General features: G+C 37.9%; 2 protein-coding genes across 2 annotated transcripts; one reads left to right on the top strand and one right to left on the bottom strand.

Moving 5' to 3' along the window:
- Window positions 1-249: 249 nt before the first annotated feature.
- LOC142975090 (developmentally-regulated GTP-binding protein 2) lies at window positions 250-13,659 on the bottom strand. The gene is made up of 8 exons (XM_076117746.1): window positions 13,363-13,659; window positions 12,967-13,127; window positions 12,531-12,701; window positions 12,019-12,162; window positions 2,997-3,104; window positions 2,621-2,778; window positions 2,150-2,276; window positions 250-1,830 (listed from the first exon to the last, which is right to left on the bottom strand). The coding sequence occupies exons 1-8, from the start codon at window positions 13,424-13,426 to the stop codon at window positions 1,669-1,671; spliced, it is 1,095 nt and encodes a 364-aa protein (XP_075973861.1). The 5' UTR covers window positions 13,427-13,659; the 3' UTR covers window positions 250-1,668.
- A 466-nt stretch (window positions 13,660-14,125) lies between these two features.
- Window positions 14,126-16,373, top strand: LOC142974910 (uncharacterized). Its single transcript, XM_076117481.1, has 7 exons — window positions 14,126-14,273; window positions 14,602-14,720; window positions 15,038-15,238; window positions 15,395-15,552; window positions 15,621-15,818; window positions 15,907-16,000; window positions 16,093-16,373. Exons 1-7 carry the CDS (start codon window positions 14,239-14,241, stop codon window positions 16,371-16,373), a joined length of 1,086 nt encoding a protein of 361 aa, XP_075973596.1. The 5' UTR covers window positions 14,126-14,238.
- Window positions 16,374-16,624: the final 251 nt, after the last annotated feature.

The following is a 16,624-nucleotide window of genomic DNA, read 5'->3' as shown; positions in this document are numbered from 1 at the left end:
TATGTCTACTATAGCCATTAGGAAATATGACTAGATTTAAGTAGACCTCTAAATGTTGATATAACTTTTGCTGTCATTATTACTTATTTTAATTCGAGATTATCAATTTCGGCTCTTTCAGAGGCTTCAGAGGATTCGACAGAGCGCTATAGTAAAAAGATACAACTAGTCCGAACGGACTAGAGCTTTAGTCTTTTTTTAATAAGAGAGATTATACTAGCGAGGGAATTTCGAAATAAAAACCAAACATGCATTTAAAAAAGTATTTAATTTCAATGCAAAAGTATAATGAGTATATACAATATGACCTTTTCCTATATAAAACGCATTAAATAACAATTGTTTATTGCTTCTGTGATTTGTATGGTTCACGATGTATGGTAGTTGATAGGCACTACAGCAATTAAAAGAAAAAGATACACCGTTATAACTCGGCTTTAGTCAACGAAATAATAACACAAATAAAAAATAAACATAACTTAGAACCAGCCTGACAGACCTCACTTCTTTCTTAATTTTGGGTATTAGTTAAACTGTCTCCACGTTTTGATGTATTACAATATTCAAGTAGAGAAATGGAAATAATCCAAAAAGTGCCATTAGTTAGACTTGAGGAGGATTTACACGGGTCGTGCGGCTAGTCGCTTCATGTCTTGAGTAGCTTTCGACCAAATGTGGCTTTAGCCACCCGTGTTCATCCCACATTATATAGGTACAATCTTTTCTACTCTCACTTCCGTAGCCAGCCAGTGTCATTCCAGAGGCTTGTTCCTTCAAAATGTTCTGAAATTATCATGACAACTAAAATAAATACGTACATATTCAAAATTACCTTAGTTATGTAATTATGTAAGAATCTGAAACAGTTTAGGAGATATTTTTTTGGAAGTCACGAATGTGTATCTACCCATAATACAAAATTGGTAGTGGTGTGTCAGCCCGTGGCCACGGTCGATGCAATTCGATCGAAACGTAGGGCTGCAAATAAGGTAACGAAAACCTTAGAATTCTCATCGTGTAAGACCCGTTAGCAATTTTGTATTATCTGTACAAACCGCAGTAATTTAAAAACTTTGTATCTACCGTTTGGAAATCATCAACAACTTTTTTATTCAATTAGCTAATATAATGAAATGTTATATATCTCTTTGCGACACTAATACATAAGTATAATATATAAATACATATATTTCGAAGCACATTCGTGATTATTTTGTATTTTTTAGGTACATAACATGAGTTGAACATTTTTATCAGTCGTCGCATAAAGACTTCCTTTTAGAACAATTAACGTAATGGATAAACTAGCTAGTTTCAATAGTACATCATATATATTAGATAGTCTTCAAATACGTTTGAAATGTACTGAGTATTGTGTGTCACTTATAAACAAACCACAAATGTAGACAAACTGACTTTTTAGACGAAATAAAGAAGACCCTTATACTGTTGGTAAGTAAAGGATCACAGTACTGTCTTGGGATTAATAAATAACAACATCATTTTATAACGTCAGCTTTGTTCAAGACAAAATTGCTGAAATTTTGAATTTGATCTCTAACTGTTTAACTGCCCAACAAGAGTATAAAAAATCGTTACAAGTGAACCAATTACTCAGTACATCTAAAACTTCAAGCAATGGAACATTCTGGAGTGGCGTCGTCACGTTTATTTCTTGATGAGTTGCACGACGTCTTCGTCGAGGACAGTGTGCGAGAGGCCGACGCGTTGCGGCGAGTACTTGGTGCTGGTGCCCCACACTAGCGCGTACTTCAACTGCGCTACTAGCGAGCGATGGATCGCGTGGCATACATGCTCGATCGTCACTCCCTGGAGAACGAAATTCAATATTTATTGGTCACATTCCGATTGCTATTGTTGTCATTAGTTTTGTATGATTTGCAATATAATTAAAATAGATTGGACTAGGTTATGTAAAAAATTTAAAAAAGTGAAATGAGAGCTTTTCTAATATCATTTCACTGTCTAATATCTTAATAAGTTATTACTAAGAGGGATGAATCAATGTTATTTCTTTTTGAATTAAGTAAAGCTTATACAGTTTTAATGGTTATGCTACTTATAAAACATGGCATGTATTTTGTTGCATCTGCAAATAAACACGCAAGTTGTGAACTATGTTACATACCCTCCTTAGAATAAGTCCGTCATCAAAGTCTGGGGGCTGACCAGGCTTCTTGGTGTACACTCGGATAAGTGACAAGTACTCCCACAGGGTCTCCAATAGAAAATCTAAGTTCAACTTCATGTTACAACTGAAACAGAAAGACATGATTAATATAGTAGGTATATTAAAATATTATATTGATTAAAAATAATCATGTAATAGCATGCCCATGATTTGGTTGTTTCCCTTATATAATCGCAAAAATTTGTGCAAATGAAATGTAATATATTAAACCAAAACAAAGTATTGTGAAAGCTATTATAAAACCAATTCTGACTATGACTATTATATTACTATGAGTATTAATAATAATCCGCAAGAATCCATCTAAACCAACATATTTTTTTTCCATAATAATGGAAGTAACCTGGACTATATAACACAGCAAAAGTTTAACCTCTTCTTTATTAACAGCTAGGTGTATTTATTTACCTCACAACAACAGAGTGTGGTTGCCTCGCTATCCTGTCGACCTCCTGTATGGAGATCTGATCTATCTTGTTGTACACGTACAGACACGGCAAGTACACACGGTTCGCTAAGATCACGTCGATCAGGTCGTCGGCAGTCGCGTCTTCGCGGAATAGCACCTGAAATATTGGAATAATAAATATAGCTAACCAGTTACATTTTGGTTTATGGCTAGTTTTATTTCTTAATGTAGTGAGATCAGCCTGTTCCCTTACTGAATAATTCAAATGAAAATCTTGAAATTTTATTCCCTTACAAAACTTTGACTTTAGGAGAACTGAAAGTGAAACAGTGTATGATGTTTTTATTTAGGTTTAAATGTAAAATGTATAAATACCTCAGCGTTAAATATCTTGTATTCATGTAGGATCATCTGCACCATTTTCTCGTCAACTTTAGTGAGTTGACACGTCGAGTTGAAAGAGAGACCGCCGCCCTTCTTCACCTGCAGAACAAAACCAAGTCATGTCATCAATAAACCAGCAATAATATCATATTACAACCCTGTCTCTCTCCTAAAGCTACCTGCCATACATCCCACGAGACATTGGTCATGTAGCTCTGGCTCGCAGGGTGATTGATATGCTGGAAAAGCGTTTAGTATATTTGACAAGGTACATTTCAGCTGACACACATTGTACAGTTTAGTAACCGGTACACTACTGATAGTTTAAGAGTTAAGTAGTTGTGAGTGCGCAAGTGAAAGAAACTTCTTCCCGTAGTAATTTATTATTCTAGTTACGTAAATACAGTTTTAGAGTTGAAAGGTGACTCTCACACACGTGCGGACGCTCGTTTGTTAAAATGCACACTAAATATAAATTAATTATAATTACAAAACAATCAGCCGATTTGTGTAAGATCAGCGGAATATCAACTAAGTGTACGTAAACCGTACATATTCCCAACCCGGAAGTAATAACAAAAAAAGTATTTATTAATTAATGAATGAGAATCACCCGTACAAAGAAGAAATTGTTGAAATGTATAAACTAAAAATTCATAACAAAAACATTGGTTAATAAGTTTAGGTATCTAAAATTTAAATTGGATATCCGAGGCAGACTTCGAACAGGCACATTCAGCATCGACCGACGCCTCCGCTCGCGGCTTTGGATGCGGGCGTATGCTCCTCGAACGGGAACCGAACAACGTCTTTATCCCAGTAGTTGGTGTTACAGTCTGCACTTCGATGTCCTCGGTTGTACCCGTAGGGTTACTGATGTCACACGTATTGCGGTTGCAGTAACCATGTTTACTCGCCACCCATACGGCTATCGCCAATCCTACGATAGCCAGTAGTATATAGGAAATGGCATAATGGTGTATATCGTGCGTTGTTAACGTCGTCGGTGCAGGGAGTTGTTCATTGTTCTTTAGGGATCGTAGACGATTTTCGACCACAGCGATGTCTTCGATGTGTGTCGGTTTCAGCAGCGAAGTAGGATGTGTGTCAACTATGGCATTTATCGTTTTATCCAGCGACGGAATTTGGATGTCGTAGTCCTGCTTAACATTGCTGTAATATTGGTTGTGAGAATGTATTTTTAAGTCTCTTGTTTGGAGAATACATCCTTCTTTCAGAGATACAATCGATGACCCGTTGATGACGTGCACTCTGACTTCACCATTACACACGGTACGTATATTGCACTCGTCACAGCACGTCACTAGCCACGTGTTCGTGTTGTGTAACTCGACCCAAGCCGTGTCGCATTCTAATTTCTTTGTATTGCAGGTTGATGTTGATTGATGTCCTAATAATTTGGCTTCACAGGGAGCATTGATGTTTTGTAAATTGAAGATTGGCAAGTTCAACATGCAGATGAAATTATCCCTTCGCCGTTGAATGCAGCGACTTAGTTCCTTTTCGCTAAATCTGACGTAAGTATTCTTCTCCAAGTTTACAGCGATGTATTTGGATGACACGGAAACCACTACTGTATCGTTTGATTCATATAAATTCTTCATAGGCAAAGGATAGATTTGGTAAACAACGAAGTCTTCATCGCTCGCCAGTGGAATGTGCAGCTCATACATAAAATAGGTATCCGTAACTCGAGCCTTGACGTAAATCAATTCATATATATCTTTTAATTCGTCTTGGATGTTCACTATGGGTAAAGTCAATGTCTTGGGCAACTGGCCAGAGATAGTAGTGAGCTGTTGGATCAAGTTGGCTGGAGTAAGCAGGTGAATGTCGATCCGACCTTTATAAGTATCCATTAGTGTGCTAAAAAGAGTTTCTTGAATGGTTTTTAAGTTAGATAATAGTAAATGTGCAGCAAGTGAAGCTGAAGTAAAGTAGGAGGTTGCCATAGCCACTTCGATTGCCGATTCGATCTTCGCCAGCTTAAAGTCAGTTTCGTTCATGAAGGTGTCGATGAGTGTAAACTGGTTGTTCATGTTTTGCTCGTTTTTCTTCAAAATGTCATTCTGAATTTCGACAATAGAGGTTTGGTTTCGCACAAGTTCTAGTAGATGGTTGTCGTTGTTCTGAATAGTTTGAATATCCTTCTGATATTGTTGAACAAATCTCTGATCTAGAATTCCAAAGAGACTGTTCGCGACGTAACCGACTCCGTCAATCAACCCCCGTTTGTTGCGACCCGACAAATGTTTGTGTGGGGCCAGTAGTATGTTGTTGTAATGCTGTAGAAGGTCCAATTCGTGTGATAGTTGACGTATTGTTGTTTCACAATATCTTGGCTCCAAACTTTGACAAAAGTGTAAAATATCCTGTAAATAGTTTTCAAACTTTTGAACTCCGTTCCAGTAGGTAGATAAGTTGTAATACATAAGCAGTCTCCACTCGTTATGGATCAATTGTGCTTTTCCAATAGTGTCGTAGTATATAGGACGATCCCTGCCCAAACTTGCGATTTGAACACTTGAGGTGGCAACTCCCAATAGTTGGGTGCGACCAGTTGCGGAAGCAATCAGAAGAAGTACGGTTGTTAACATCTTCTCAATTGTTTTAGGCTCGTAGATGTAGACTGTGTATTGCTTAACTTGTGCGATAATAATGAATTTATTATTATATTGTTTGTAGGTTATTGCGTAGTTTCAAGTGGTAGCAGCGACAGTTTCGTAATCGGGCGCTTCAATATGCTAGCTTGCGTTTTTACAGTTGCAACTCGCACGTGTCCGTCGCTACCAGAATGGACTTCGATCACGCGCCCTAGAGCCCACTTTCCTGGCGGAAGGTTATTGTCCTTGACTAAGGCGATATCATTGATTTTGATGTTATGTGTGGGTTTTAACCACTTGCTTCGGGCTTGTAACGTTGTTAGGTATTCCGAAGACCAGTGTTTCCAAAACTGATGAAACATGTTTTCGGTTAGCTGCCATCGTCTGCGTAAATTGAGATGGCGGTCATCGTTGTAGTCTCCTAGTGGCAGCGTCATGGTTGGACTACCTGTCAGAAAGTGTCCGGGCGTCAAATAGTAGTAGAATTCGTCTGGGTCTTCTGAAAGTGGGCAAAGCGGCCGTGAGTTCATGCACGCTTCTATTTGACACAACAAGGTTGAAAACTCCTCAAAAGTAAGCTTTTGTTCGCCAAGTACGCGCCGCAAGTGGTATTTCATGGAACGCACCGCTGCCTCCCAAATCCCACCACCAGTTGGCCAAGCCGGGGCATTGAAGTGCCACTCTACTTTCATTTTGCTTATTTCATTGAAAAAGTCAGGAGACAGTGTAGTTTTAAATATTTCGTATTCGTGATTTAACATTTTCGATGCCCCAATAAAGTTTGTCCCACAATCTGAGTAAACATGGCCAGGTGTTCCACGTCTGGCACACATTCTTTGGAAAGCACTGATAAAAGTTTCAGTACTCAAATCAGAAACTAGTTCTATGTGCACGGCTTTTGTTGCCAAACAAACAAAGATCGCAATATATCCCTTGGACGTCTTAATCCCTCTTCCTTTGTTTAATTTGACATCCACGTGACCCGTGAAGTCGACCCCCGTGTGCGTAAACGGGCGCGAAGGTGTCACGCGCGGTGAAGGAAGATCAGCCATTAGTTGATAGGTTTCGTTAGGTTTAAATCGATGGCAGCGTACACACCGTCGTAGTTGTGTTTTAACAGCTCTGTTGCCCCCTACTATCCAATATTGTTGACGGATGTAGACGAGCGTAAGTCGGGCACCCCCGTGTAAAGTTGCCGCATGAGCTTGGTTTATTATCAACTCGGTTAATCTGCTAGTCCTAGGAACAATTGCGGGGTTTTTCATGCCAGGTGGTAGGTTCGTTTTATTTAAGCGTCCGCCCACACGCATAATGCCCTCTTGGTCCAAATAGGGATATAGTTTGCGTATAGAACTTTTGATAGTTACAGGTTGACCTTTGAGTAATAGATCGTATTCTAAATTGAATTCAAGTCGTTGAATATTTCTTGTTATTATAGTCATTGCGTTCTCAAGTTCCAATTTTGTTAAACAATTATTGTGAAGCGTGTGCCGAGCAGCGTCAAATTTCTTGTTTGTTGTAATGTTATTCAGTGCATTTGTACTGAATCGTGTTATCCAAGCAATAATCCGCGTAACGTGACTCAACGTACTATGTTTATTTATCAAATCACTTACAATATTATTATTTTGTTGGGTTAAGGTTGAGACTTCACGTTTTTCGTCTTCCGTTGTTGTAAATACACAACGCAGTTTTTCGGGTTTGCTCGTAAATGTTTTTAGCATTTCAGGACCTGACCACCATAACTCAGTATTCACGAGTTGTTTAGGATATAAGCCTCTAGTTGCACAATCCGCGGGATTCCTTTTTGATTCTATGTAAAGCCAGTTGGATGCGGGTATAACCTGAGTTATTTTCACGACGCGGTTTTCCACATATTTTTCGTATTTGGACGCCTTTCCCTGTAGCCAAGCCAGGACCACTTTTGAGTCACACCAAGCCCACACAGTTATATTGTACCCCGAAAGGGATTCAGTTACCTTGTTAACCAATTGTGTTAATAGCAAGGCACCGCTCAGTTCAAGTCTCGGCAGCGATAATTTTTGTGCCAGTGGGGCAACCCTAGTTTTCGCTACCAGCAAGCTTACCACCGGCTGTCCGTGTTGATTAATTGTCCGTGTATAAATTACGCTTGAATAAGCTTTTTCACTTGCGTCGCTGAATGCTAATAATTCTATGTTGTTCTGAATGCTTCCAATCCAACGACTTATTTTCACAATTCTTAGTTCTTCAAGTTGATCTTTCGTTTTCAGCCACTCGTCTTGTATGTCTTTAGGCAATGCCTCATCCCAAGCAAGTTTTTTCGTCCAAACGCGTTGGAAAATAAGCTTAGCTTTTACAGTGACAGGGGAGAACCAGCCAAGGGGATCGTATAGTTGTGAAATTTCCGACAGTAGTGCGCGTTTAGTAAGTATTTTCTTTGAGTTTGGTTTTAAGTTCCAGCTAAATGTGAATATGTCTGATTTGGGATTCCAACCGAGGCCAAGTGTTTTCATTGAATCGTCTTGTTTGAAGTCGAACTTTGTTTGTGAAATTTGATCTTCGGTCAATTGTTCTAGTAGCTCGGTAGCATTACTTGACCACTTTCTTAGGTTCATACCCCCGCATTTTAATAATTTTATCAGATCTATTTGTAGTTTTTTAGCAGTTTCTAAACAGTTATTTCCGCTTATTAGATCGTCGACGTAGAAATCATGACGTAATAGGTTGGCTGCCTCGGGGTATAAGTGACCGTGGTCAGTTGCCAACTGTTGTAAAGTTCGCATTGCCAACCATGGCGCGCTTTTCGTACCATAAGTTACAGTACATAGCGCGTACTCGCTTAATTGATCGGTAGGCGAGTTTCTCCATATGATCTTTTGGAGCGATTTCTGCTCGTCTGCAATCCACAAGAAACGGTACATTTTTTCTATGTCAGCAGTAAATGCGTAACGGTACGTCCTCCACTTTAAAATGAGTGCTTGTATATCCTTTTGGAGATTGGGGCCTTTCTCCATCAGACCGTTCAAACTTCTGCCACTAGAAGTTTTTTGTGACGCGTTGAAGACAACCCTTAATTTTGTGGTGGTGGATTCTTCACGTAAGACGCCGTGGTGCGGTAAATAATATTCAGGTTGGTTAGATGTTATCTGAGTCGCCGGCTCCATATGTTTTAACGTCAAGTATTCATTCATAAAGTTTCTGTACATAGTCAACAGAGGTTTGTTTTTATGTAATCGTTTTTCTAGTTTGAGAAATTGTGCAATCGCAGTAGATTTCGAATGTCCAAGGTGTTGTTCATAACCCTGGATCATAGGCATTTTTACAATATATTGGCCTTCAGAACTTCTTTTTGTTGTTTGTTGGTAATAAGTTTCACATTGATCGTCTCGATGTATGTCTTGAGAGCTTGGTATAATATCTTCAATTTCCCAATACTTCGACAAATCAGATGTGATAGCTAAAGTTAGATGACAGTTAAAGATTCTTAGTTTCCCGCATAAGATCCACCCCAAACGAGTTTGCTGGGCGATGGGTGAATGCTGATCACCTTTCAACACTCCGTCCAAGATGATATCCGCGTAAACATCAGCTCCCAGAAGAAAATCTATTGAGCCAGACACATTATAGTTCGGATCGGCGAGTTTCAAGTTTTGAAGATGTGTCCAACCTGTGCTTTGGAAAGTGCTGCCAGGCAACTTATTGGTTAAGTTAGTCAGTATCAAAGCTTGTACATTGAATGTAAAATCTGAGTGTATCGACTTGCAGTGGAGCTGGAGAAGGCCCTTGCAGTTGCGTGACGTAGAACCAATGCCGGTTATAGCAGCGTCAAATTTGCTTCGAGGTAAGCGTAGCAGTTGCGCCGCATTTTCAGATATTAAGTTTGTCTGTGACCCTTGATCTAGGAGGCCTCGCAAAGTGACATAGTTTCCGTCGGCAGATTGCACCTTGATCTGAATGGTAGTTAATAAGACTTCTGTGCCATCGGTCGCTAAGTGGTGAGCGCCAGGTGTAGTTGATGTTGAAGGTCCTGGATTCGAATTCCGATCTTGATCCCTTCTAACATTTGAGTCATTATAGACAGGTTTATTGAAATGTAATAATGTATGATGTTTCAAATTACATTCGCGGCACGTTTTCTTCGAACTGCACGCGACATTGCCGTGGCTGTATAAGCAATTTTTGCAAACTTTGAGTTTTGCAACAGTTTTATTCCGTTGCGCAATGTCCATGTCGATGAACTTATCACACTGCATCAACACGTGATCTTTATAGCAAAGAGGACATTGTCCGTACGATGCATGAAAAATTTTAGAGTAGCCTAATTTTTTCATGTCTTGCTGCTTGTTAGGAAAATTATTGGGCTTATAGTTATTGTTCCATCCTCTATTGTTAGGCCTATGAATTTTGTTTTCAATGGTCTCTTTAGAGCACCCCTTTGCAGTTTCGTAAGCGAGAAATTTGAGTTCTAGGAAACCGAGGAATTCCTCCAAATTCGGCAATTCTCTGTTGTTTTGAGTTTCTTTTGTGTATTCGTTAAGAGTAATCGAATCTAATTTTTGTGACATGTTGTAAACAATCATTGGTCCCCAATTTGACACCTCAACTCCCATGTTGCCAAGGCCATTCATACACTCTGTAATTACATCGTGCATGCGTTTCATGTTGTTGGCGTTAGGGTGTTGGATAGCTGGTATATTCTGCATGGTACTCATGAAAGATGTGAACTGTAGTCGACGGTTGTCATATCTGTGCGATAATATCTCCCAACATGAATCGTAATTATCCCCACTAATAGATAAGTGTTGGACGAGGCGCTCTGCTTCACCCTTAAGTTTTGTCTTCAAGTACTGCATTTTTTGTGCCTTAGAGATACTGGGGTTGTTGTGGATGGTTTCCATGAAGATGTCCTTGAACGTAATCCAGTGAACATAATTTCCAGAAAATTCCGGGATGTCGATTTTTGGTGCGGACCGCTGATAATGTACACTAGACCACATTTTACTATTTAAAGCCCGTTTTATGTTGTCATATTTCTGTTCAAGAGCTTCGTACTTTTGACTGTAGTCCATAATCAAATTGGACCCTTTTAGTTCGTCTTCCAACTCCCAATGAGTTTTGTCAATCAGCTCCCATTTTGACTTTAAAATGGTAATATGTTCTTCGAACTCCCACTTCTCAGTTATGCAATCAAGGTCAATCTTCGACATAGCTCTGTATAACGCCTTAAAATTTCGTTCTTGTTGTATGATTAGTTTTTGTTTTCCGTCGTCCATAGCGACGTCGTCCATCAGTCCGCTTAAGTCAAAATTCACGTTTATTTGTTGTTTTCGTTGAAAGGAAAGTAAATCCACCATATTCTTCTTAGTTGAGTCGTACAAAGTCTTAGTTTTCCCGTAAATATCGTCAGTGAAATATCCAATATTTTTATTTTCGACACCTTTCACTAATATCTGATGCTGTTGTTCAAAGTTTACCCATAGTTTTTCTAAGTTCTCCAAACGTTTTTCTAGATAGTCGATAGTTTTTCGAGAACTGCTGTCTTTCTTGTAATTGGTACATAAGGTTTTGATATCTTCAAAGATGCCGCCTTGTTTGGTTAGTTGTTGCTCCATGGTACCTTAAGTTAAGTTGTAGGTTCCAGGAAAGTTGTGTCCAGGATACGAAGAAGACTGTAGGTTCCGTAGTTCTACTGGTCTTCAATTTCCAGTGTTTCTTCGTAACTCGTCTTGTTCGCGAACCTCGTTGAAAGTTGAATGTTATTGATGCTAAGTTAATCTGCGTCCTTGTGATGACACACGACTCTCAATTTGGACCGGTGAGACCCGCTTGTGGGAGGCCGACCAAACCGATTCGCTATCACAGTTTATGAGACACAGAGATCCTCAGCATCCGGCTCGAAGGACCATTTAATGTACAGTTTAGTAACCGGTACACTACTGATAGTTTAAGAGTTAAGTAGTTGTGAGTGCGCAAGTGAAAGAAACTTCTTCCCGTAGTAATTTATTATTCTAGTTACGTAAATACAGTTTTAGAGTTGAAAGGTGACTCTCACACACGTGCGGACGCTCGTTTGTTAAAATGCACACTAAATATAAATTAATTATAATTACAAAACAATCAGCCGATTTGTGTAAGATCAGCGGAATATCAACTAAGTGTACGTAAACCGTACACACATATACAGTAGCTTATTTGTTGTAAGCGGCATGACTAAAGCCTCAATAAAAACTGGATTCTTACACAAGAATGGTAACAAAAATAGCCCCTATTAATTACTGTCGCACTCTGCTGGGCTAGGGTCTCCTCTCATACGGGAGAGGGGTAAGACTTTGAATCCACCACACTAGCCAAGTGCAGTCTGGGGACACTGCATCAATAAATTTATCAAACAAATGTATGAATGTTACCTTAAAATAAATATTAGGTTTGTTCTTATTGAGCCTGATGCCGACACTCTCCAACTCTTTCTCCAGCAGTTGTCTGTGCACATAAGGCTTGGTGGCGTCCAACATCATCAACACCAGATCCGCTGTTCTAGCTACAGCTATGACCTGGAACATTATAAAACATTACTGGGTAAAAAAATTATGATTTCATCTTTAAACAAGGCAGCCTAGGCAATAATTACTGACAATTTAAGCAACTTTTTTCAAACATAGCTTCATTTTTGTAGCCAGAGACTTGAATTTCCATATCCTTTTGTGTTTCTGTGGTCAATTATAAGGGATCTATTAAAGGCAACTATTCATCTTGGTAGTTTTATACCCAATTACAGACAGCATACTTTTTATTCAATTTAATCCTCTGCCAGACAATGCTGATTTATTTTTTACATAACATATTATTTATCATATCCATTGATAACACATTATTGCAATTGGTAACCTACAGAACAGTATTTATAGGAATTATTTATTACCTGTCTTCCTCTACCCTTGCCTTGGGCAGCACCTTCAATGATACCAGGCAAGTCGAGCAGCTGTATGTTGGCTCCACGGTACTCTATCACTCCAGGGATGCATGTCAGTGTTGTGAACTCATAGCTGGCGGCCTCTGAGTGTGTGTGGGTCAGTGTTGATAGAAGAGTTGACTGGAAGGATGAAAATTAAATGTAATGATTACAATTTATTGACTACAAGAACATAAGGCTGAATATAAACATCTTTATGAATGTTAAATTTAATTAAATACTTGTGTACTGATGTGATAACTATGCCTTTGCTTGCTGACTAGACTTTGGTGTTATTTTTAGTTATGGTAAAAGCAAATTACTATCAAATTAATATAACTTTTACTGTAATTCAATGATAAGGAACTTTTACAATAAAAAACAAAAAAATCTATTTTGTACATACCTTACCCACTGAAGGGAAACCAATAAGAGCTACTCTAGCATCACCAGACTTGAGTACATCAAACCCTTCTCCTTTATCACCTCCTTTCTTAGAAGGCTCCAGCAACTGCGACCGGTACTTTGCTAATTTTGCCTTCAGTAACCCCAAGTGATATTCAGTAGCTGATGAAAATACATTTTACCATATTAAAATTTGATATCGAAGCAAATTATTGTTATAAAATATTGTTTATTGGAACTCTGATGGCCTTTGAGACTTATTTATGAACAGGAATAAGACTTTACAATGAAAAAATATATGTGTCAAAACAACACGAATAACTTATCGTTTTTTGATGGTATTAAGATTACACAGTCGCACAGATATGGCTTGGTCTGAAAAGAAGCAATAAGTTACCTTTATTCTTCTGAGTCCTCGCGATTTCTTTCTCGATCTCAGATATTTTCTCTAAAATACCCATGTTCCTTTGACTTCTGACGACAACAAAACTCTACCACGTAACCAATGAAAAACTAATATATAACTTATTAATTATCGTAAGGAACTAAAAACTAAAACACATCTCGGACTAAGATTGGTATCTAGTTGAATTATTTATTCTTAATTTATAGTTCTTATTATTTTACAAAAGGCCACAATTATATGAGGTTAGGTTAGCCGCGTTCCAGCGACTTGACATTACCAAATTGACTTTTTTGACATTATGATGTCTTGTTGATTGGCAGTGTCAAAATATTGCAAAAAGGTGAAAATTGCGAATAATTATTTAGATTTTATTGTGAATTACTAGGTGGGTAGTAAAAAGTATTTAATTAAATTCAACTCTCATATTTTATATAATTTAATTTATTAGTTAAGCTCATCATTGAAATATTGGGCACATGATTGACTTGCTTGAAAAGAATTTTGTTACCTACTTGTACATTTTGTACCTAACCATAGTGAAGTCTTTCTTTATTTTTTTTCAGAAATACTTATAGAAATAGATTTAGTACCTACATTATACAATGCCACAAAAAGGTAATTAAAGCAACAATACACCAGCTCAGCGTGCTCACAAGCATCATGGTGGACTATGAAAATGACTGGTTAGATCGGATCCGACTTTGTTTTTTTAGAGTTTAGGGATTAGACATGCATTTATTAGACTTTGCCCAACCCAACCTACTCGATTATGTGGGAATCAAAAGATAAATATAGACAATTCTTACAGAGCTCTTTCAAAGTAGTTACGTTTAAATAGAATTGTATAATTGCATGCATATATAAAAAATGTTTATTCTGTACATTTGTCTACTAATAAACAGGTACCTACAAAGTTACAATTATTATTATCAACATCGAACGATTTATAGGATAATTAATGAATAAACTTAATCCTAACGTATTTCCAAAAAACTGGGATTAAGAAGTGTGACAATGCATTACTAAATTCTAAGGATATTTTCAAGTCCGTTGAGATTCTACTCGCCCTGTCTAGTTTAAATTAGAAAATTGACTATTACCCATGACATATTGCCTGCTAGCTCTTATATTACCTAGTACTTTAACGGCTAATAATATGAATGTAAAATTCGCATTTGTTATTCAAACCCGCGAAACCCCATTTGAAATAATTGCTTAAATATGTTCTAGTTGCTATTCAAACGATTCTGAAGACGAAATAGTAGGTGAAGCTACTCGAACTATAGATGAATTGATTAAACAATATGAGGACGACAAAAATTCTATGATTGCGATACCTGATATGAAAGGTTTGCTGTTTCTAAATAATGATGAAGACAGTTTTAAAATAACTTGCATTATTTTGTAGTTGGTAGTATTTAACTGCTACTGTGGTAGTGTAGTCGTTAGTATATGCAACTGCCGCTAACAGGTCTTGGTTACGGATCCCGGGTTGGGCCAAAAATTTGCCGTGAGTTTCTTTGTCAAGAAATGTGTAGCTTAACTACAAGTTGAAGATTATGTAACTCTGCCTCGGAGAGCATTTGAAGCCGTCGGTGTTGCGCCTGGTCTACGAGAGTGAGATAATAGAGAATGACCCCTGAAAAAATATATTTCGTATTTTTAGATGATGTGCATTTGTATGACGACTTCTATGATGAATTCGACAATAGGCCAAGAGTGGAACAATCTATGAATATGATCTTCTTTGGACCTACGAGTTCTTTCCTTCGAATCGATCCCGAGTCGTTATTGCATATACTGACCAGTACAAAAAATCACTTGGTTCCTATGAGCAGAGCTCTACTTGCGTGGGATATGCTAACGGGTACGTTACTCTGGGAAACAATCTCATCATAATTCACCAATACCTTTTAAAATCCCAATAATCTTAGCTAACTGACCAATGTTCTCAAGTTCGAGCTTTACTTATTTCGTTTATTTTTCTGCAAATGCAATAACTAAGTAGTATTTTTTATTACAGATGGAAAAACAGCAGCTTTTCTGCAAGGACGCGAATATTTAGCATTAGGAACTCTCTTAAATGTTGTACCTGAGGAAGACTTGTATTATGTTAATTTTGGCGACCCTTCGGTTCTTAAGTATTTCTCTCATTACTATGCCAACTTACTTCCTCGAAAGGTCAGATTTTCTTTAACAATAAGATAGACATAATGAACGAATAATAAAAAATACATCTTTCTCTTCAGTATGGCGTTTTAGCGGCTTCATATAGACGTTATTATGGCGAATTATGGTACCAAAATAGTACGAGCATAAATGAAATGGGTTATCTATTATGTGGATTCCCAGCTACGGCTTTTGCTAAAATATCCCCGAGCACTTTCAAAGAAATCAGTCCCATTACGCTTAAGAGGGCAGGGAAATGCAGCATCAATCAAACTAGAGTAAGTTAACACAACAGAAAAGGTGTATACCTACCTGTTCCGTAATTTCGACCGCAGGTTAAATGATTAAATCATTGTAATATTTCAGACCCTTTATAATATCGCCAAACATCGCGACGCTTATGGAGAACCGTACAAATGGTCATCTCACGAAGTCAACCGCCTCAGCATGATATTTGCTCGTAAGAATTATATCATTATTTACATGACTACATTGCCATGTGATTGCTGCAAGTCAGGAAAGTCTAAATTTTAATTCGTACATTTATTTCAGGTATCCCAGCCAATGATATAGGCTCAGTTGGTCTTGATGCAATAACAGCCATTTCTTCGGATGTTATGCACGCAATGCCTCAGGATAAACTATTGCATTTTACTAAAGCGCAAATACTGAGTATGAACCCTAAAACTCGACGGCTATACTTGATTAGGATGCAATTACGAACAAGTTACGATACGAATGAATTATCAAGACGACAACGTGGAGTTGTTGCTAGTCCTTCTGTCTTTTGGATTTCCTTGTTGATTGTCACCCTACTTGTTTTTAATTTGTAGATCATAGATTACTATATTATAGATTAACGTAAAAAATATAATGCGATGTTTATTGTTATAAATAATAATTGATTATAAAGAAACCTCAATCCCAAGTGAAGACTATACGTGTAACCAAACTAACAGAATAAAAGCATCTCAGCAGACGATATTACGAAAGACATTAGGTACCCCAAGCAACACGTCATCCTTTTTCTAATGAGGCTACAACCTATAAGTACGCTGAATGGTCGCTATTGTAAAATAATAAA

The sequence above is a fragment of the Anticarsia gemmatalis genome, chromosome 8 (assembly GCF_050436995.1).
Source record: "Anticarsia gemmatalis isolate Benzon Research Colony breed Stoneville strain chromosome 8, ilAntGemm2 primary, whole genome shotgun sequence".
Taxonomy (NCBI): Eukaryota; Metazoa; Arthropoda; class Insecta; order Lepidoptera; family Erebidae; genus Anticarsia; species Anticarsia gemmatalis.
Note: the sequence above shows the minus strand (reverse complement) of the source record. Positions and strands in the feature narration are given on the sequence as shown.

Excerpts from the sequence above, each read along its gene's own strand:
- LOC142975090 (XM_076117746.1), bottom strand. The coding sequence starts at position 13,426 with ATGGGTATTTTAGAGAAAATATCTGAGATCGAGAAAGAAATCGCGAGG. Across the intron at positions 3,105-12,018 it reads AACCTAATATTTATTTTAAG|GTGAAGAAGGGCGGCGGTCT; the intron begins GTAACATTCATA and ends TTTGTTCTGCAG. Across the intron at positions 2,779-2,996 it reads ACAAGATATTTAACGCTGAG|GTGCTATTCCGCGAAGACGC; the intron begins GTATTTATACAT and ends CCAATATTTCAG.
- LOC142974910 (XM_076117481.1), top strand. The coding sequence starts at position 14,239 with ATGTTTATTCTGTACATTTGTCTACTAATAAACAG. Across the intron at positions 14,721-15,037 it reads TGCGATACCTGATATGAAAG|ATGATGTGCATTTGTATGAC; the intron begins GTTTGCTGTTTC and ends TCGTATTTTTAG. Across the intron at positions 15,239-15,394 it reads TGCGTGGGATATGCTAACGG|ATGGAAAAACAGCAGCTTTT; the intron begins GTACGTTACTCT and ends TTTTTATTACAG.